The sequence below is a fragment of the Macrobrachium rosenbergii genome, chromosome 29 (assembly GCF_040412425.1).
Source record: "Macrobrachium rosenbergii isolate ZJJX-2024 chromosome 29, ASM4041242v1, whole genome shotgun sequence".
NCBI classification, from domain to species: Eukaryota; Metazoa; Arthropoda; class Malacostraca; order Decapoda; family Palaemonidae; genus Macrobrachium; species Macrobrachium rosenbergii.
This window is the reverse complement of record NC_089769.1, coordinates 28,567,123-28,589,622: the sequence shown is the minus strand read 5'-3', so window position 1 is coordinate 28,589,622 and position 22,500 is coordinate 28,567,123. Positions and strand designations below refer to the sequence as shown.

General features: G+C 35.4%; 1 protein-coding gene across 1 annotated transcript in view; it reads right to left on the bottom strand.

Annotated features, from left to right (window-relative positions):
* The window catches only part of LOC136854445 (DE-cadherin-like), a 212,880-nt gene that overhangs the window by 147,453 nt on the left and 42,927 nt on the right, over positions 1-22,500 (bottom strand). The window contains 2 exon segments of the mRNA XM_067130738.1: positions 4,860-4,977; positions 6,648-6,737. Coding sequence (XP_066986839.1) covers positions 4,860-4,977; positions 6,648-6,737 — 208 coding nt within the window.

The window sequence follows — 22,500 nt, the reverse complement described above, 5'->3', positions numbered from 1 at the left end:
TACAGTGCAAATATCTGAATGCGACAAAAGTATCCCTAAAAATCAGGCAACCTTGACCATTAAGAAGGTCTTGCACACAAACTAATAGGAAGGAAACGGCCTATCTAAATATATCAGTTTAGTCAATTTTATTAGGATATTTCTTTCAATGCTTCAGCAGTAATTATAGATGAAACAACAGGAGGAGGTTGATAAGGAAACCATAGACTCTTCTTTCCATTTCCTCATGTTTGTTAAAACGAACTCCTACAAAAAAATCTGAAACATGACAGCATAATATTATTATGTATTGAATACCAAAATATTCGCCGTAGAAAATTAAACCATTAAAGCGGTACTATTGAAATTAAGTAAAACTGAAGTGTTACTGAACCTCTTTTGTTAGAATTTCATTCAATATCGTTGCGTAAACATAAAATGGATAATTGGAAAACGCTGCCAGAGGAAACAATTCAACACGAAATATTCATGGAAATGTTTTCTAAAATATAAAATCTGGTATTAATAACAGTTTTCCAAAGTAATAATTAATGCACGTGCAACACTAGTGTGAGCAACAACAACTATATACCTAATTGCTCACGCATAATGGAACTACTTAAAGCCTTGGCTATTGCATCCATATTATGAAATCAGCAAGTTTCTTATCGAAGAACGAACTTTTAATTGGTTCCAGAGATGAACCAGAAAAACGAGGTAGTATATCATTACTTGTAAAAGTAAAAAAAAAAAAAAAAAAAAAAAAAAAGATAGGTGTTTATAATCAAGGGAGATGTACAAATGAACCCATTTAGTCCAGAAAATTGACGAAAATCGCCATGACAGAGCATAACGAGGCATATATAAATTAATTTAAAATAAATACTCTCAGGCCACAAATGCTGTTTTTATGGTACACATCGAACGGAGACAAAAAATTTAGCTGAAACTGAAAATAACATTAAAAAATAAATGTAAAATAAAGGACATTTCAAAGCCCCAAGAACAACAAACTCATATCTTATAGTTATTTACTTTAAGTAGGGTAAACTCGTTTCATCACAGAATTTTATTTAATCAGCTTAATAACAATACTAATACTAAAATGTGGGCCAGGTGCACAAGTCTCAACTTAAGGTATATGAAAAACGGGGAAAAAATCAATGCTTTTTATTGGAAAAGACTATTTTTTGTTCCCCTATCATTTTGGTTTTACAGTTTCTCTTTTTTTTTCAGTGATTCGTGCTTTGTAAATTTCAAAACTACTAGGGATTATTATCCGGATAACAATAAGGAGAGTATGGACTTCCATAATTCCACTGCACACTACACAAGGAATCATAGTACTGACTTAACCTCTTGGGTTATAGGTATTCAGTACGAAAAAATTAAATGCATACTTTACAACGTAAGAATATTCAAGGATCAGAATTGCTGTAATATCACGAAATTTCAGTATTAAGGACGAAACTGGCTAGTACAATTTTCACCGAGACTGACTTTTGCAGAAATTAACACGATGTTTAAAGAATCGAGGAAGAAGACCTCCACTGGCAAGATGAACTCATTCATGAACAGGAAGATAGGAAAAACATTTGTGAGAAGAAATTTGATGTTTTCGATACTCAAAGGAAGATTCTTATTAAAGAATGAGCTTGCATCGCGAAAAAAAAAGCTTTTGCAGACGGCGGAGGACTCTAACAGTGAAGAAGAAATATAAAAAATAGCAAGAATTTTCCAATAAAAGCCTTGTGTCACCAGAAAGGAATCTTTTACCCTGGCGGAAGACTTTTACCGACAGGAAAACATCCATGAAGATAAAAGAAGTCTCTTACTCGAAGAAGGAAAACTTTACGGGGGAGAGAGACTTCCACCATCAGAAGCAAAACTTATATGGACAAGGAAAAGATGACTCCTCCAAAGAGGATGATGACGATCTTTGATGTGAAGAAAGCTTCTAAGAAATGATGGGAAATGCCCTTCGGCAATGGATAATATTCCTTATCTTGAAAATTTAAACATAGATTAAAAGATGTTTTCTAAGAGACAGATAACTTATATCAAAATAACTTAAATAAAAAAAAATACTATTACCAACAGGAAATAAACAAATGAAAGTTATTCTATCTTAAAAAGAATCTTCACGTATATGAAGACTCACAGATTTCAATAAGAATCTAAATATGATGCAAAACTTACAGGATAAAATTAAAATCATTAAGCTCTAACTTTTCTCCAACGTCCTGTAAAAGGTAATCTGTTCATTTGGAAGTTGACTGAAAATCATTTATCGTTTTGCCGATAATTTTCGTCTCCACCTGAACTGCGACTTATTTAGTGTTCGATGGGTTTTAGATGTCTATAAAAGCACATATCTTTTATTCCTAACTATATAGCTGTCACCTTCTGATATTCAGGACGATGGCAATAGCTTTAGTGCCATCAAAAGCTGAGTTGGTAGTAAGTTACCCTTGCACAAATTGCAATGCAAATACACGCTGGTGCTTAGGCACGCGTGCGGGTCAGTGAGTGCATTCATGCATGAGCGTAGCATACAAGCATACATGCTTAAAAATATAACTGTATCTGTATTTGTGAACAATGACTGGTGGATGTTTCTCTTCTTTTTAATGACCACGATTACTGTAAAATCAATTTGTCTCGCAGTAAATGACCTTTACGCGATTCATGATCAATCTCGGCCCGATCACGTGAGATCCACATATCTGAAGTAGACGAGATTAATTTACAACTTCTATAACGCAACGATTTGCAAAAGTGAACATTTACGGTTTGTAGACATGACAGTCTGATGATCCAGGGAGACGGAGGGTCAACCTCTGACCTTTCTTTTTGTTTATCTATGGTGCAAGAGAAGCAAGTCATTGTCTTCACTGAGGAGAAGAATACACGGACCAAATTCCGGTAGTCATATTGGTCGCTTGGCAGCACTCTTGAGGACAATACATTGGCCGCCGATGTCTCTGTCGTGATTCAAACCCAACGCTCTCCTTCAGTGACGATAGCAGCATGACCAAACAAAAGTATAAATCACTTTTCCTGTCTCTTAAGGCGTTTTAGCGATCAGCCAGTCATGATGTACAGTACCGCCCGCTAATTTTTAAAAAATGCGTCACATTTTAATTTATTATCGGGATGATTAAAGTACGAGAGTTCATACTAGCATATGGCCAACTTCACCTTATAACGAAAGAGACTTGTGCTGTCGCTCTCATTGACTTGGTTCATGAATAAGAGCGAAACGTATAAATGAGTTTTTCTATAAAAGAAGAATCGGTTTTCCCTGCATACGTGCACACATAACTGCCCTTTATAAACTCCAAAACTAAGATGATTTTAAAACAAATACTGAAATCATCGATTATAAGTAAAATGATCCAGATGTGGTTTTGCTGTTAAAGATAACTGTAACAAAATATTATGCACTGGACATACAAGCATATACAGTACGAGTACATACGTATTTACATCAGTGCATGCTCGCTCCTCTACGTAAAGAATGCACGAGCGAATACCTACCGTACATACACTAGTTCGGTGTTAGTTGTTTAAGTATTCAAGTATTCCATCCGTCATCAGTCGAAGACGTCGCTTACTAAAAGATCTTTCATATTATGTTTAGAAAAAATTTTCACAGTGCAATGGAACCATAAAGACAACTTTGTTTTCCTGAGGAATTTTCATCCAACACATTACCACAATGATGTGACGACAACAATGAACAAGTCTCTAACTCTCTGTCATCACAAGTCTTATTAGCAATGCATATGAGTAACATTCGAATTCCGGCCATTAATTAAAACAAAAGCACGTTTAGCCTTCAATAGCCAAGCACAAGATAAATCTTCCATCTACCAGACACTTGCCAACATAAATGAATAATGTATTGATAATTATTATTCACTTATTGGAACTTTCTAAGTTTGCCTGATAATTACTGTTACAAAACTATTATCCAAGATATATTCATTCTTCATGATTTTTTTATTTTCCATTTTTGGCTTTTAATATGGATAGCAACACTGGACATGTATCAGTAATATGGTCTTACATACGAATAACAGGTGTGACTAAAAATATCAGCAGAATTCAACCATTTTCAGAGCTTTCATAAAAAAAAGTGAGTTTGGAAACTTCTAGGTGGAAAAACCCTACATATTAAGCTAAATCAATTCTTACCCGAAGGAAAGTTTGCATGCTCAAAAGAGACTTTCACCACAATTACCATAATCCTCACGCCATTATTCAGTTATACAAAAATAAAAAATAAAGATTACAAATAGAAAGCATGGTAATGACATCGACCTTCCATTAATAGTCGACACCTAACGACAGAAATGCAAACACCAAAACCTGGAATCAATAACGTAACTTAATAAAAACACACAGAATACAGATTAAGAGTCGGCAAGCAATGATGATAAAAGCGGAGTGATTTAGTGACACAAATGAGCAAGTAAAAGAATAAAAGTCAAAAGAGCTTGAAGGTAACCAAAAAGGCTGTTGAACAGGTTAATGGGTAACAGGAATCTTACAACTGATTTCCTGAGTAAAAAACGAACAAGAAACAGAACCTGCAAGTGTTTAAATAAAAAGATTAATAAATTATTTCGCAGAATAGTAATCCTAGTGAGAAACCTGAGATGGAAAATTAAAAAAAACCATGCAGAAAAAATTACCAGTTAATTATATTTAAGAAGTCAACTAGTGAACATTTCTTACAAGTTTCTCGATAACACTGAAACAGATAGATATGGATGAAAATATAACCTTTCAACTCCGCATCAAACCAATCACCAGCACTGCCAAGGCGAAAGGTAAAGAATTCAACACAAAAAAAGACTCTCATAGATACTCACAACTATCTGGAGCGTCAAAATGTATTCCTGGACAGTTTCAAAATCCAGATTCCTAGTGGCGACAAATACGGTCACGCCGGTGCTGCTGTCGTCACACACTTCCGAATGGTCCTGCCGTCTGTGGGTACCAATCAACGATCGGAATTAGATTCACAGATTCAGAGCCATCACATTTCAATTTCAACAGAAGAGAAGTACGTGATTAACGATATTTTTTAACACATATCTAATACATTGTTAGTTAACATCTGTTAGGACTTAACCGAGAGAGATCATCTCAATAAACGTATCTAACTGAAGACGAATTACTAAACCATTTTAAGTGATCACCTTCTTGCCTTAAATAATGCAGTTTAAGTCGGGAATGAAAATGCATCCGGTCTGTCAGAGAAGACATAAACTCAAAGGAACTTTTGAGATTAAGTTATGCAAACATTTATGTGGCTAACCTAGCAAACGGGCTAAAATTGATCTTAAATTCGCAACATCTTATATCATTTTCATTTACATTGTATTCAGAGAATTTTTTTTTTACTTCCTCCACAGCAATAACATTTCAGATACACTGAATTTCATCGCATTTTATTCATGAAATTCCTTTTCCAATAAAAAAATTGCTTAGTTACTGAAGGAAATATTAACATGAATAGAAATAACTTTGCAATCATTCGGCAGCAGCTACCAGAGAGTTTAAACATTCATAATAAAAATATCTTAAACCGAGTTCATAAGACAGTGCTGCTAAGGGTTAAAATGATTAGTATAGAATTTTATTTATGGTGTAGTAACATACTATATTTAAATATATACAGTATATATATATATATATATATATATATATATATATATATATATATATATATATATATATATATATATATATATATATATATATATATATATATATATATATATATATATATATATATATATATATATATATATATATATATATATATATATATATATATATATATATATATATATATATATATATGTACTTTAAATACAAGATTACAGTGAAAAACATTGAACTAAAAGAGCCTGCGAAAATTTCCAACATCCTTTACATTTCATAAAGAAAAATTCATGGTTTCCACCGTATAATATATTTTAAAATACATTATGAATTATTTTGTGCTATTATACCAAGTTCGCAAATAGCACTCTCATTACAAATGACGTAGAGATTTTATTACGTTTCTTATAACTACTGAATAGGTGTTGGACCATTTCTACGTAAAGAGAAGAGAGAGAGAGAGAGAGAGAGAGAGAGAGAGAGAGAGAGAGAGAGAGAGAGAGAGAGAGAGAATCTCTTGCCTTGCTAGACAGCTTAAATCAATGGAATAAACGTGTTTTGCTCTCACAGCGGTTAACTACCTATATAATAATAAGCAAATTAATATGTAAGATATCTAGAAGAGATGAAGCAGAGAAAAAATTAGTGTGAATGACTATTCACAATTTTGTTCTGCATTCTGGCGGGTGAAACTGAAACTCAAATGTTTTCTGAAGCTCAAAATATAATAAAAAAAATGTTCAAGTTTACCATCTGACAATTGACACCCTCTACATCGATAACTCATTTTCCACAGTAACCGGAGCAAATTTTTTTTTATTCTTTGGAAACATAAATAAGAAATGAAAAGCAAGTAAAATTTTTCTGCTGGCTGGTTTTAGTTTCCAACTAGAAGATTTACATCTGACCTGAAAGATAATCGTTACGCTACTTATAACGACAACTGCATAGTCAATATGGAAGAAAGCGAATTACCTATCATCACTTACCTAATGGCGAAAGTTCCATCTGAATTCGTGTCAGGAGTGTTGCCGTTTAGCAGGGTGAAGTAAACGAGCGAGCTGTCTGCCAGATTAGACCTAATAAACGGAAGAAAATATGCATACTGCATTATGATTGCCCAAACGCTCATGCACACGCGCACACAGACATTTAAAGAAGCATTTTAACATTAACATCCTCAGATGAATACAGCAATAAGAGTAACGGAAGAGAAAACTATAAATTGGGAGGAACATATCATACATAAAGGCAATGCCTATCAATTATAAAAAAAAAAAAAAAGAATATGGAAGGGAACACTTGAAGAGAATAGGGGCTAGATTCTACCATGCAATCATTTTTTTAAGTGTGTATGGATCCATTAAAGTGGTAGGCCCAAAATCTAAATAATTTACTGGGCTGTTAAATGTCGAAATATATGAATCTAACTGGTGAGTGTAAAAGATATTAATAGTACAGATTTTGAAACTGAATGTTTGTCCAATAAAAGAAAATGTAAGCAGAGCTGTACAGTACTTTGAACATGTTATCTTCCTGGCTTTGTCAAGTTGAAAAATTTGGTTAATGCTAGACAGAAAACCGACAGAAAAGGCGAAAATAATTTTAAATTCTGAAAAAAGAAATCAGAGACCTAACAGTAATGAATGAAATAACGAAAGTCAAAGGGCGTAAAAACAAAAATATCTAAACACTTCTTACAAAATTACCTTATTGTTACATAACACACTTTCTCGTGGTAGGAATCGTCCATATAACTAAATTCTCATTAGAAGTTGGGAAGAAAATGCATCGAATTCTCCAGCAGCGACATATTAAAATCAGGTCAAATATATTCATAAAGAGCAGAGCAAGTAAGAGTTCGTACTGTAAAAATGACATTGACTTGGCGGAGATGGATCTTTTATTCGTAGAATAAGTAGCTGTGAGAGAGCCGAAAAATTCTAAACATCTCTGTTGCACTTAAGAGAAAACATTTATTCCTTTAAATTGCATCATGATTATCAGTGTTCAACATACTTACAGCCCTTTGTTATGAATACTGTAAGACCTCGTACACCTTTCACGTTGGCAAGCAACGCCAAGTTGTTTTCCTTCACTAACAACTATTTTTTATATGAATAAACATAAAATAAGTGCTTCGCAGGACACAAATGAATAGCATTTCCGAGCTAAATTTCTCCCAGTAATACTCCAGCAATAATTAATTCCAGCAAAATGTCACAAAAACCATATCTTGCACATCCTCATACTACCTCTTGTTTCTGACGACATTATGTTGCATCGTTCCTAAGACCGTTGAGGTCAAAGTGAATTGTCATTTTTCTTTAAAATATTCAAAGGACAATGGTCGAGATTAGAGAAACTGTGAAAAAAAGAAACTCATTTTACTTTTCCAAGTGAAAGGTGTGCATTTAACATCAAAGAACAAAAAAGCTAGATGCAAGTTCTGATCAATTCTAATATAAATTTTATGACGTTGAAACATATTGACTGGCATTCCCTCTGGTGCAAGGTCACCCTTAACGGGATATACAGTAGAAATAATGAAAAGCTCCTTAAATGGATTTAATGATTTTCTTTAATAATATCAAGAAAAAACTTACTTAAAAAGGGCACTTAACCTTATAACTTGCAAAGCTCATACAAAAGTTATAACATTATACACACACACACACACACACACACACACACACACACACACATATATATATATATATATATATATATATATATATATATATATATATATATATATATATATATATATATATAAATGTATGTATATATTATGCCCTAAAACAAGGTCAGATAGGGTCATAACCTCCTTCTACATCTTCTAAAATTCTCCGGTAGCAATGGCCAGCATTGGGTCAGCACATTCTTTCTATCTCGTCAACTCCTCACTCTCTCTATCTATCAAACAAAGGCTTGATGAATTAAAGCTCCGAGATACAAAACTAGACTTTATTTGTAAAATTAACAAAAGCATTTCAGTAAAAGCTACGGTCATGAAATGGAGTCTCTCACACCATAAAAATGGAAGTCATAACTAGAGGAAACTCAGACCCACAATCAATCAAATTACTGATTCTAGACCAACCAATACTAGTGACTAAAACCCCGGTCACCAAACAAACTAAAAAGGTCATGATTACTCTAGACCAAAATAAATGTCATATAGTATGTTAAAATGAACACCACTTCCAATATATATGTCCTCAAGGGACTCAACCAGAATTCCTGTTAAGAGAAACATAGCTTATATTAAAACCTGAAATGGTGCTTAAGAAATAAACACTTAAAAAGGAAAAATGCATAATAAAGAACAGAGGGGTTTCACTGCAACGTAAAATGGGTATGCTATATACTGTCTGAAAAAGGTACAAGTGTTAATGAGTTATCTTACTCACATTCTATGGCCATCAGGAAGCTGCCCCTCAGATGGCTGTCTATATTCACAAACACAGCTCAAAAGAGCAATCACACCAGCCGCAAATCGAAGTGAATACCCATTCTATGGGTCATCTATAATATACACATTAGAGAGCACATGTATGCACACATTCACCTAATAACCCCTCCATGAAGCGTGATGTCACCGTCAGGTTCAATGTTCGAAGGACTCCACCTTCTGAACCCACAGATATCACAAAGCTTCCATCAATCTGTCACGTTTTCCCCATGCATCTTGCTCATGACCGGAAGCCATTAATTGAATGCGTCGGATACATGCTCTCTCCAACCAACATCAACATATAAGCCACCTGCACCAGACACGTTTTTAAAGGCCAGAAATTAGTCAGATTAATCAGAAATAGGAGCTCAGCCAACCTACCACTGGGCGTCTTCGCCCAGATACAACAAACATCCAGACAAAAGTTCAGTAGGGGCAGGCTCAAAAATCATAGTAAACAATATGCACTAGATACGAAAGTTATTTGTCTCCTATGCACGACTGTTATTCCAATATACAGTTCATTGTAGAACACATCTCTTCAAATCTTGAATTCTTGATGATCCAAATATCCTGGGAATCTTGCGACTGCACAAGCCTATGTTGAAAGCAGCGCACACGAATCCTTTGCGCCAAACAGATGTCTCCCAGCAATGACTGCAACTTGTAAATGTCCCGCCTGACATCTCCCAAAAGACCATGGATCCTCTAATGAGGGCGCAGGTGTAGAAACCTGCAGGTGAAACGTAGATGGCCCCCCATATCCAACTTGTATCCGTTGAGGCTCATAGAAGTCATTCCATAAGGTGCTGCTGTGAGGAAGTGGTGTAAAACGTAAGTCAGTCATATCGACAGTCAACCCAAAAGGTACATAGTCTCCTCACTATCTCATATTATTACTGAACCATTAAAACCACTAGGGAAAGGTCGAATGATAAAACTATGAAACAATTTCAAGTTACTAACTGGAATTTCCACAAGCAACCCCCTATCAGATACACCAACTTTTAAGATGCTGCAGATACAAATTCTTCCCAGCAAAAATTACCTGAGAACCATACAGAAATGCTTCATTCATTACAGTCGATCCTAAACACCCAAGAGGTAGAATATCTCTCAAAATTTGCCCCTTGGAAGTGGCAACCACTGCCTTAAACTGACTTTGAATTTCTGATGACACAGATTCAGCTTCTTTCTCAATATTCAACAAGGTAGTTTGACAGGAAAACAAGCTACCGTAACATCTAAGTCTCCCCCCATCTTATCAATTGTGACCAATAACCCATCTAAAGAAGTCCTTAAAGTCAAAACCCTCGCATAATTTATCCTTACTATCTTGTAAAGTCATCATAGTTTTATCCTGGCTAGCAAATACTGCCGATACCTGCTCAATTCTCAGCAAATTAGCAATGGACATACTAGCAATCAATCTTATGATCATAACGTCTCCAATTACCAATGACACAGCCCTCTTACTCCATCTAAAGAGAACTTAAAAGTCAAAGCACCTAAATTTGGAAGCTATGTTAAAGTCTTAATCCTATCCTGTACCCTAATAGCTGTAGCATTAAGTTCTGTTAGCCAACCCTGTAACGGATCAAACAGATTCCGTCTGATATTCATCTTACCCCAAAAAGATTCCTAGCAACTGAAGTTTATTCTCAAACTCTATACTTAAAGATATTGTGTCAGACAACAACCACACATCATAATCCTCTTCTATAATAATACTAGGGCCTATCCTCACTACGGAATTAGCCCATGCCACGACTCCCAGAGTCATGAGAATATGAAACTCCAGCATACAAAAAACAAAAGAACCTATAGGTTACCCAATCTCGAAACGAGAAAAAAAAAATTAAACCCATATATCTATATAACCCTATGGTATTTGCACCTAATTTTAACTAAGTATTGCAACACACAAAAGTAAAAAACTGAACTCGGATAATTAAAGATTTGTATAACTCTACGGACCGATGTCCTCCCCAGTTAAAAAAAACTACCTGTCATACCCCTTTAAAACCCATTAAAAAACAAAACAAAAAGAGGGAAAAAAATTATCAGAACCACAGTACATCACAGTAATTAACCCATACGATTCCCATTAACCTGTCTTTTTAATTTTAGAGATATGTTTCAACTGAGACACTCCTGTATTTTCATCTAGAACCACAAATCTATTTCCCTTCTTTCCTTCTAAAACCCGAAAAGGACTTCAAATATAGGACCCAGCTTATAGTTCAATTGATTCCTAACATTTATTTCCACAAAAACCCTATCTCTCACAGCAACTTTAACTCTACCGGCTTTGCATTGCTCCTATCAACCATATCCCAAGTTTTCATTTCAAGATTCTTAGCAAAAAGCGCATATCTCTCTTTAGCAGTAATGACTAGCGCTTTACTGTATCATCCCCCAATGGAATAGGTAGTAAATTGAACGACCACCGGGCCGGGCAACCAAACAGTGCTTCATTGGGAAACATCCCAATATTATCACTAATCACAGAACTGATGCTATGCTGCACCTGTGGAATATATCATTCCCAATTTACATCAATGCCCTCTACACTCATCCTGAGAGCTTCAATAACCTTCCTATTTGCCCGTTCACATAAACCATTAGCTTTTGGTCTATAGGGAATAATAGTGACTTTCCGAATGCACATTACATCCGCAAGACACTCTAACGTCTTGTTCACAAATTCTCGCCCATTATCTGTAATCAGCACCTCAGGAACCCCATAACAACAAATATATCCATTAAAGAATGCAACTGCCACCTCCTCCACTGTTTTATGCTTCAAAGGAAAAATCTCCACAACCCTAGTTAATTCGTCAACAACCACCAACAGGTGCCTATGGCCATAACTAGATTTACAGAAATTAGCAGTTCCATATGGACCCTAGAGAATGGTCTACTGGGAATAGGAAATGAACCCAATTTACAAGAAATGACCCTCGTTGGCTTACACGCATTACAAACTGAATAACCTCTCACAAAGTCTTCCACTGATGTGAGCATATTCTTCCAAGAGAATTGTCCCTGTATATTCTGATACGTCTTCTCAATACCCAAATGCAGACTGCCAGACCTAGAGTGAACAATATCCAGAACCATAAGCACTAAACTCCTAGGAACAACTATTTGTGTCGTATCACCCTTATCCTCACTATTTCTCAGTCTGTATTTAATCTTCCCAACTAACAAATTAACCTGTAACTCAAGCCCTGAAAAAGGCAACTTATAACCCTCCCTAATTAATTCCACTCTAAGAAACGCTTTCGCGTCTGCCAAAATCTCATCCTCATCCTGTTTAGCTTCTACTAAACTAATATACCAGTCTATGCAATCTCCAGACACATAACATACATGAGTACCATCTGCATCAGAAAAACTTCTACTAAGGGTGTCTGCTACAACATTATGTCTACCCTCTATATACCTAAGCTTGTCATCAAAATCCCTGATTGTCAGATACCACCTAGTTCTTTTAGGGGAAAGATCCGGCCTTTTGAAAAGATCCAACAATGGCTTATGATCTGTAAGAACCTCTACTTGATTGCCCATCAATAACATCTTGAAATGAACCAAACTAGACACTACGGCAAAGGCCTCTTTGTCCACTGCCGACCATAGCCGTTCGTTACTACCCTGTGTCTTAAGCTTCCTGATGTAAAACGTGATAGCATGAAATTTACCATCAAACCTCTGCATAAGGCAGGTCCCTACCCCATCGTGACTGGCATCTGTCACCAACGTGAAAGGACGTTCAAAATTAGGAAATTTCAACACAGGGATTCACTATGGCATCCCTAATATTTTCAAAAGCTGAATGCTGTCCATCTCCCCATACAAACTGCACATCATCCCTCAGGACATTTGTTAAAGGAGATGCTAGAATAGAAAAACCTTTCACAAAGCAATGCCTAACAAAGACCGAATCTGTTTCTTATTCTTGGGAGTAGCAAAATCTACAATTGCCCTTACTTTATCATCATTCACTTTGACACCCTCCTTAGAAATGACATGACTCAAATATACTATCTGCTTCTTCAGAAAATTACACTCAGCTAATTTTATCTGCAAACCCGCTAATCTAAGCCTCCTAAAAACCTCCCTAAGAACTTATAAATGTTCCTCTACCGAATCATTGGCAACTAATATATCGTCCATACAGATACATATGGACTTCCCTAATAAGCCATGCAAAAATGTATTCATTAGCCTAGCAAATGTCATAGGACTGCCAGATAAACCAAACGGCATCCGCATGAACTCATAATGCCCCTTTGGCAAAGAAAAAACAGTGTAATCTCGATTCTCCTTGCTAAGTGGTACTTGCAAGTACCCTTGAATCAGATCAATTGAAGAATAAATATTTTTGCCCCCAATCTCAACAAATAAATCTGGCAAACATGCCACAGGGTAATGATAAGGAATGGTTTTCTCGTTCAACATCCTAAAGTCCACACAAACTCGGACTGAACCGTCCTTCTTAGGCACTGCTAACAACGGAAAATTAAAAGGTGAGGAACTGGGCCTAACAATGCCTTCCTCCTCCCACTTATTAACCTCTTGCTCTACCTGTTCTCTAATCTTAAAAGGAATCCTATACGAAGGGACAAAAATAGGCTTAGTCTTATCCTTTATATTAAACTTGTGTTCTAACACATATGTTAACCCTAACTTATCCCCTTTAAATGCTACTATGTCTGCAAACTCAGCCAGACCATATTCCGTGCCCTCAGAATATTCTTTAAAATCAGCATTGGCTAAATAATCCCTAAAAACCTGTCAAATCTACACATCTCCGACAATAGCAACTGAATTATCTTCATCGGCCCAGTCAACAAGTCGATTGCATAAGTACCCTTCTGATAATTCCGAACTGAATCATTACAGTTTAGCAATTCCATCCAAGTATTCCCTGAACTCGATACATTGTTTATAGAGCCCATAAACACTATCATTTTCAGCTTTTTGCTGCCACCAACTATTATGCCATAAAACAAGGTCAGATACGGTCATACCCTCCTTCTACATCTGTTTTAAGAACAATATCATATCAACTTATATCTCTAAGATTCTCTGGCAGCAATGGCCAGCATTGGGTCAGCACATTCTTTTTCTCTCGTCAACTCCTCATAACCTCCTTCTACATCTGTTTTAAGAACAATATCATATCATCTTATATCTCTAAGATTCCCTGGTAGCAATGGCCAGCATTGGGCCAGCATATTCTTTCTCTCTCATCAACTCCTCACTCTCTCAATGCATCAAACAAAGGCTTCCTGAGTTAAAATGCCAAGATACAAAACTAGAGCGAATTAGATATTAAAGGACGTTTGTAGCTTACTGATTGAATATGAATCACGGTGATGTGATAAAAAAAAGTCATAATATGGCTGCGTGCGACAAACGCACTACGGGGTTAGCATGGCAGAGGTGGGTGGATATCGTCTCCAAATACAAACACCTGAGTTCGACGGGCGATTTGTATAGGGGAAGACAATATCCACTTATACCTCTCTTGCTGGCCGAGTGGGTTAAAATGCGTCCACTGTAGTCCTGAGTTTTTGTCTTCGCTGGTTCGAGCCCACGAGACGACGAACTTATTATCGACTAAAAAATTCCCTTTCGGTAACATATATGAAAATATATTATTTCCGAGGTAGAGCGAATTAGATATTAAAGGACATTTGTAGCTTACTAATTGAATATGAATCACGGTGATGTGATAAAAAAAAGTCATAATATGGCTGCGTGCGACAAACACACTACGGGGTTAGCATGGCAGAGGTGGGTGGATATCGTCTCCAAATACAAACACCTGAGTTCGACGGGCAATTTGTATAGGGCGATTTGTATAGGGGAAGACAATATCCACTTATACCTCTCTTGCTGGCCGCGTGGGTTAAAATGCGTCCACTGTAGTCCTGAGTTCTTGTCTTTGCTGGTTCGAGCCCACGAGACGACAAACTTATTATCGACTAAAAAATTCCCCTTCGGTAACATATATGAAAATATATTATTTCCGAGGTAGAGAGAATTAGATATTAAAGGACATTTGTAGCTTACTGATTGAATATGAATCACGGTGATGTGATAAAAAAAAAGTCATAATATGGCTGCGTGCGACAAACGCACTACGGGGTTAGCATAGCAGAGGTGGGTGGATATCGTCTCCATAGTTCGTCTTTGTAAATACAAACACCTGAGTTAAAATGTGTCCACTGGTCCTGAGTTCTGTCTTTGCTGGTTCGGCCCACGAGACGACGAACTTATTATCGACTAAAAATTCCCATTCGGTAACATGCTGGCCTTTCCGAGGTAGAGGTTAGATATTAAAGGATGTTTGTAGCTTACTGATTGAATATTAATCACGGTGATGTGATAAAAAAAGTCATAATATGGCTGCGTCTGGGTGGATATCGTCTCCAAATACAAACACCTGAGTTCGACGGGCGAATTCGGGACGATATCCACTTATACCTTGCTTGCTGACGAGAAAATGCGTCCACTGTAGTCCCTGAGTTCTTGTCTTCGCTGGTTCGACTTTATTATCGACTAAAAAATTCCCTTTCGGTAACATAAATGAAAATATATTAAAATATATTATATTAACCTTTAAGCGTCCCCGGATGAGTGAATGTAACGCATCACAACGCTTTTTCTTGCAATTAGATATTAAATAGTTTTTCAAAGAATATTGATTTTTATGTTATAATTCGTACTGTAGTTAAGAGTGAGGAATTTTATTAAATGATAGGATAAAAAACTATACTACTAATTATTTTATTTCATAAGACTATAAAAATACTGAATGAAAAGTGTTGTACATACATGCACTATTATTCTTTGTATGCCAATCTCTAAAAAGCGGGGCTACACACAATCCATCTATGTACTCGTGATTGTGGAGACAAATGGCATTCTCATCTAGAAACTGATTTGCAAATATTTGTTTCTTTCTCCAATGATTTCATCATCAAATTATTTCTCAAAAATTTAATGGATTCTCTTTATCCTCAACTGAAAATTTCACGACGGGATCAGCAACAAAAAGTAAAGGGATATCTCTCTCTCTCTCTCTCTCTCGGAGTCCAGTCAAATGAGAAGTCATCTTCACTTCCGCTATTGGAAAGCAAAGTTTGTTTCTTCAATATCCTCATCATGGAGGATTCAGAACTAGAGTCTCATCATCAAATATGCCTTCAGTATCAGACACCTCATCTACTCACCTGAAGACATACTCCTCTTTTGACATTCACTGGTCAAAGGAGTGTTGTCTCTGAAAACGCCCGAAGCGTACTGAAAAAAATAGTCATCTAGGCATCAATTCCGACCAACTGAAAAAGAGTTGCCAGGAGGAAATAAGTCATCAATTACAGACTAAAAAATGATGTTTCTCCATACAAGTAAACGTATTATTACAGTGCTGACAGCTTGAAAAGAGTTAAAGTCTTGAACGTAATTCCCGTTGATTTCGCAGTAAACGATTATACGATATTAAAGGACGTTTGTAGCTTACTGATTGAATATGAATCACGGTGATGTGATAAAAAAGTCATAATATGGCTGCATGCGACAAACGCACTACGGGGTTAGCATGGCAGAGGTGGGTGGATATCGTCTCCAAATACAAACACCTGAGTTCGACAGGCTATTTGTATAGGGGAAGACGATATCCACTTATACCTCTCTTGCTGGCCGCGTGGGTTAAAATGCGTCCACTGTAGTCCTGAGTTCTTGTCTTCGCTGGTTCGAGCCCACGAGACGACGAACTTATTATTGACTAAAAAATTCCCCTTCGGTAACATATATGAAAATATATTATTTCCGAGGTAGAGCGAATTAGATATTAAAGGACGTTTGTAGCTTACTGATTGAATATGAATCACGGTGATGTGATAAAAAAATCATAATATGGCTGCGTGCGACAAACGCACTACGGGGTTAGCATGGCAGAGGTGGGTGGATATCGTCTCCAAATACAAACACCTGAGTTCGACGGGCGATTTGTATAGGGGAAGACGATATCCACTTATACCTCTCTTGCTGGCCGCGTGGGTTAAAATGCGTCCACTGTAGTCCTGAGTTCTTGTCTTCACTGGTTCGAGCCCACGAGGGTATGGATATTATTTCCAAATACAAACATTAAAGGACGTTTTCGTAGCTTACGATTGAATATGAATCACGGTGATGTATAAAAAAAGTCATAATATACCTCTCAAACGCACTTGCTGGCGTCTCCAAATACAAACACCTGAGTTCGTTTGTTAAAATATCCACTTATACCTCCACTGGGTTAAAATGCGTCCACTGTCCTGAGTTCTTGTCTTCGCTGGTTCGAGCCCACGAGACGACGAACTTATTATCGACTAAAAATTCCCCTTATTATCGACTAAAAATTCCCCGTTTGTAGCTTTACTGATTGACATAATCATGATGTGAAAAAAAATCATATTATTTCTGCAAGGTTAGATGGCAGAGGTGGTGGAATTAGATATTAAAGGACGTTTGTAGCCTTCTGACTGGATATTATACTAAAAATTCCCCTTTGGTAACATATATGTATATTATTTCCAGGTAGAGCGAATTCATATATATATATATATATATATATATATATATATATATATATATATATATATATATATATATATATATATATATATATATATAGTAATCCATCAATTATCCAGATCACCATAATCTGGGACCTGACATATATGACACACACGGACCAGGGATAATTAAAAAAAAAATTGAAAAAACTTCTCCGATGGTTGGCAATGCAGTGTGGCCTCAAGAAAATATTTGTGACATTACTAACATTCATAAACAGACTGAGAAAGGCTTTTGGGGGGTGAGGGAGACCTGGAGAAGTTCCCAAGGTAGGTGGTTGGGTTGGATGGCTGGGTGTCATGGGAAAGGAAGGGAAGTAAGGGTAAGTAGAGTAACTTACTCAGAGAAGGAGTTGTTTTGGAAAGTAGATGGACCTCGGGAGTATTTCCTTGGCTGAGAGGAGGTGGGAATGCAGTGTTAGATATTCAACTTGCTAAAACTTGTTTTTGTTTTGTGTTGTTACTCTTATGTTTATTTTATATTTATATTTTATACTATTTTCATTTATATTTCTACTGCATTTTCTCATTTTTTACTTTTACAACCTAAAAGATAAACATAATAGTGCGTGTAGGGTAAGTATGTACACATGCACACACTCATTCACTTGCGTCAGTGAACTTGCTAGAGCTTATTTTGTTTTGTGTCGTTACACTTATGATTTTTCACATTTTATGAAAGGAAACGTACAGTGTAGTACTGTAACAAAGCAAAAGAAAGGAAGAAGATAACTATATTGTATAGAGAACACGCTCCTACACTTTTTTAATTTATATTTTACGCTATTCTCATTTATACTTTCACTGCATTGTCTTATATTTTATTTTTACAGCCGAAAAGATAAACTCAATAGTGTGAGTGGGGTCCGTACGTATGTACACATTTTCTGTTGTTAGTGAACTCGTTAGAGCTTATTTTGTTTCCTGTTTTTACATGTTTGATTTTTCCACGTTCTATTAAAGGATATATTATACTACTGTACCGTAACTTGTAGTGAAATACATCAAGCACAAAGAAAGAGAGAGAGAGAGAGAGAGAGAGAGAGAGAGAGAGAGAGAGAGAGAGAGAGAGAGAGAGAGAGAGAGAGAGAGAACAACAACTGACAGAAATATAAATACTGATACAACATTCTCTTGTGTGATGTTATGATATGCACATAATCATACTCAGAGTCATCTAAACTTTTAATGAAATACTGTATAGTAAATCAAGCAAATCAAAAAGAAAAATGACAATCATAGTATTGCGTTAAGACATACACACAAACGCACACACTATTTAGAGACAGGAATGTGAACACTGATGAAATGCCACATGCAGATGTCAACATATACACAGGCATACAAGTAAAGCATTCTTGATATTATGAGGTGGAAAGGAAAATCATTAATTCCAGTAAAACAAAAAATGATCAACTACTTTTTAGTAGTGTTCTTAAAACGAATTTGCTTTGGACAGCCATCATTGAGAAATGCAATATGTACTAAAAAAAAAAAAAAAAAAAAAAAAACAGGGTCTTTTACACAAACACAGTTTCCATGATAGAGCAAAATGACTAGAGCAAATGAAATATGCTCTGTGTACCCATGTATCATTTGATCTCTCGTATCATGCGATTTTTAACAGTTCGTCAACTACAAAAATGATTTCATTGTGTACATGCCTCATGTATCATGCGAATTGCATTTTCAGTAACCTATATAGCATAGGCTAACCTTTTTTTCCCCCAGTGTTCTTATCTTCTTGTTAAATTAATGAAAGTAAAAAATGAATAGTGTTTACTTACTGAAGAACTTTCGTTTTCGTTAGGTTATAGTGACCTTGGCTAATGCCAGTGCCGCGAATTTCATTGTCACTAGATCATTGTGTACTGGGCTGTGCTTCTAAAATGAAGCTTATTTTTGGCGAGATGGTACTATGCTAGGTTTTCAAACAAGGTTACCAGACTTATGGCTTAAGTAACAATTCATAATCATCTATTATAGTTAAGAACCACTACCAAAGAACTGACATAAACAACATCGAGCATAACGTAAATAAACGAATTGGTAGAAAGCTGTTTTGCGATTTTGAGGGATTTTACTCTACCATAAGTTATATTAGTTTACCTTTGTGTACCTGATTTACATTTATGTAAAAAAAATAATTCCAGTAATACGTTCATTTCTTTTAGCAATTAACAATGATTCTCCTACTTCTTTTGCAAGTAGGCTCAATCAATTGATTCTGAGAACGTAAACATTACCTCAATGCAAATGGTAGGTGATCAGTTATATATATATATATATATATATATATATATATATATATATATATATATATATATATATATATATATATATATATATATATATATATATATATATATATATATATATATATATATATATATATATATACATATTATGATAATGATATCACATGACAATAATACAGTATAAATTGAGCCAGCGAGTAAAATATCGGTTTAATTGCTATTACCTTTATTTTAAATACAGCTATTATAGACTATATGGCTTATGCAAATAGATACTGTGAGTGTAACACCTAGCCCAGGTCAGTAGTTCACACACACACATTTTGTATCTCATGTATGGTAATACAACATGGTAACAACTGATAAGAAAGTTGCTGTATGAAAATACATTAATGGGCATAAAAGCATGGTAGGCTGTTGGGAGTAAACACAGGTAGGCTACCTACCTACTGAGATCTGTCATTTACTAGAGAGAGAGAGAGAGAGAGAGAGAGAGAGAGAGAGAGAGAGAGAGAGAGAGAGAGAGAGAGAGAGAGAGAGAGGGGGGGGTTGCATTTTTTCAGTGTGTTTATACAGCATATTTTGCTATAAATATCAGGAAAAAAGGTATGTAATGGCCTTTGTATAAAGTTTTCACTTTAAAAGTGAAATGGTTGTTGTTTATAAGCATACTGAGTGTGTACAGTTATGTGGTATTGACAAGGTTGGGTGAGGATGGGCACGGAATTGCCTTGAACACCAAAATTCGTCATTATATGATGTGCCCTTAGCTCTCTTAATCTGGATAACTGAAGGATTACACACACACACATCTACTGTGTATATATATATGTATATATATAGTATATATATATATATATATATATATATATATATATATATATATATATATATATATAATCATATCACACATTACAACAGGTGAAAAATAAGAAAACACTCTGTAGGTCCTGACCGGTTTCGACTTTATTTCAAGCCATTGACGAAGGACTGATACAGAGTGATAATAAGTCACAAATATATATACTACAAGAACAGTACTGACGAACATACACAACCGTTAGAGGCTCCATATCCCTCTCAGGCCGGTGTCGAGGTAGGAGTGGCCTTTAAAACTCATTTGGCATCAAATCACAATAGACTCTCAGGTGTTTTGCTGATAAACAGACCATACCCCACCTCAGATCCACCTGACAGGTGTCATGGAGGCAGGTTTGGAAACTCATTAACATTACTACCCTCATCACTGTGTTTACAAATATGATAATCCTATTTTCATATATCTCTACTGCCTACCTTAAAGTTTAAACAATTTATAAATTTCTTTTGATATTAAAGGATCAAGTTTATACATCCCTTGACTGATATTCATATTATGGTTGTAACTTTCTTTTATGAAGCTAGATTCAATGATGTTCCTTTCCAGTGCATTATTAGAATATACAATCCTTTTGCCCTTCCCAGTTGATAGAACTCATTGTTCTCACTAACATGTACAAAATATACCACTATTCCCGTTGTGCATATCTCACACATTTCTTATGTTGTTCAATTCTTTTTCAGTGCTTTCCCGTGATTTGGCCAATATAAAAGTTGTCACAAGACTTACACTTGGAATTTTATATACACACCCTTTAATATTGTCTGGGGAGTTCTTGATAAGTACATTTTTCATTGTTGTATTGTTCTTAAATGCGGACATTAACACCAAAATTCTTAAGAAGATGAGGATATCTTTCATACTATTATTATAAGGCAGAACAAGCAAATTTTTTTGTGTTGTAAGGTTCTTTCTGGGTTTTGATACATAGTCTTTTTGCCGCTTCATATGCACTATTTAATACACTATCAGGATATTTCAATTTTTTGCCTGCATTCCTAATCTTATCGATTTCATCATCAATATATTCAGGCCACATACCCGTAATGCTCTTAAAAACATAGATGAAAACACTGACTTTTTAACCTTATTGCTTTGTCCAGAATAGAAATGCACATAGGAAGAAATATTAGTGGGTTTTCTATACACACTATATTTAAACCCACTACTATTTCTTCGTATGAGGACATCCAGAAACAGTAAGCACCCATCATTTTCCATTTCCATCGTGAATTTAATTGGTGGTACTAATTGATTTAACTTAGCAAAAAAGTTTTTACATCTTGGTTCCTACCTATACACAAATTATGTCGTCAAACATATCTAAACCATGTTACATTACGTGGGATTATGTTGTTTAATATCTTCTTTTCAAAAATTCCATATATAAGTTATTAACACTGGGGATAGAGGGTTTCCCATTGCCATACCAAAATTTTGTGAGTAAAATTTACCATTAAATTCAAATTTACAATCTTTTACATAATTTAATCAGTTCAATTAAAGTACTTTTAGAAAATGGGATATCCAGCTGTTGTTCTCTAACAATTCAGATAAAAACGCCATCAGATCATCTATTGGCACCTTTGTGAATAGTGATACAACATCAAAACT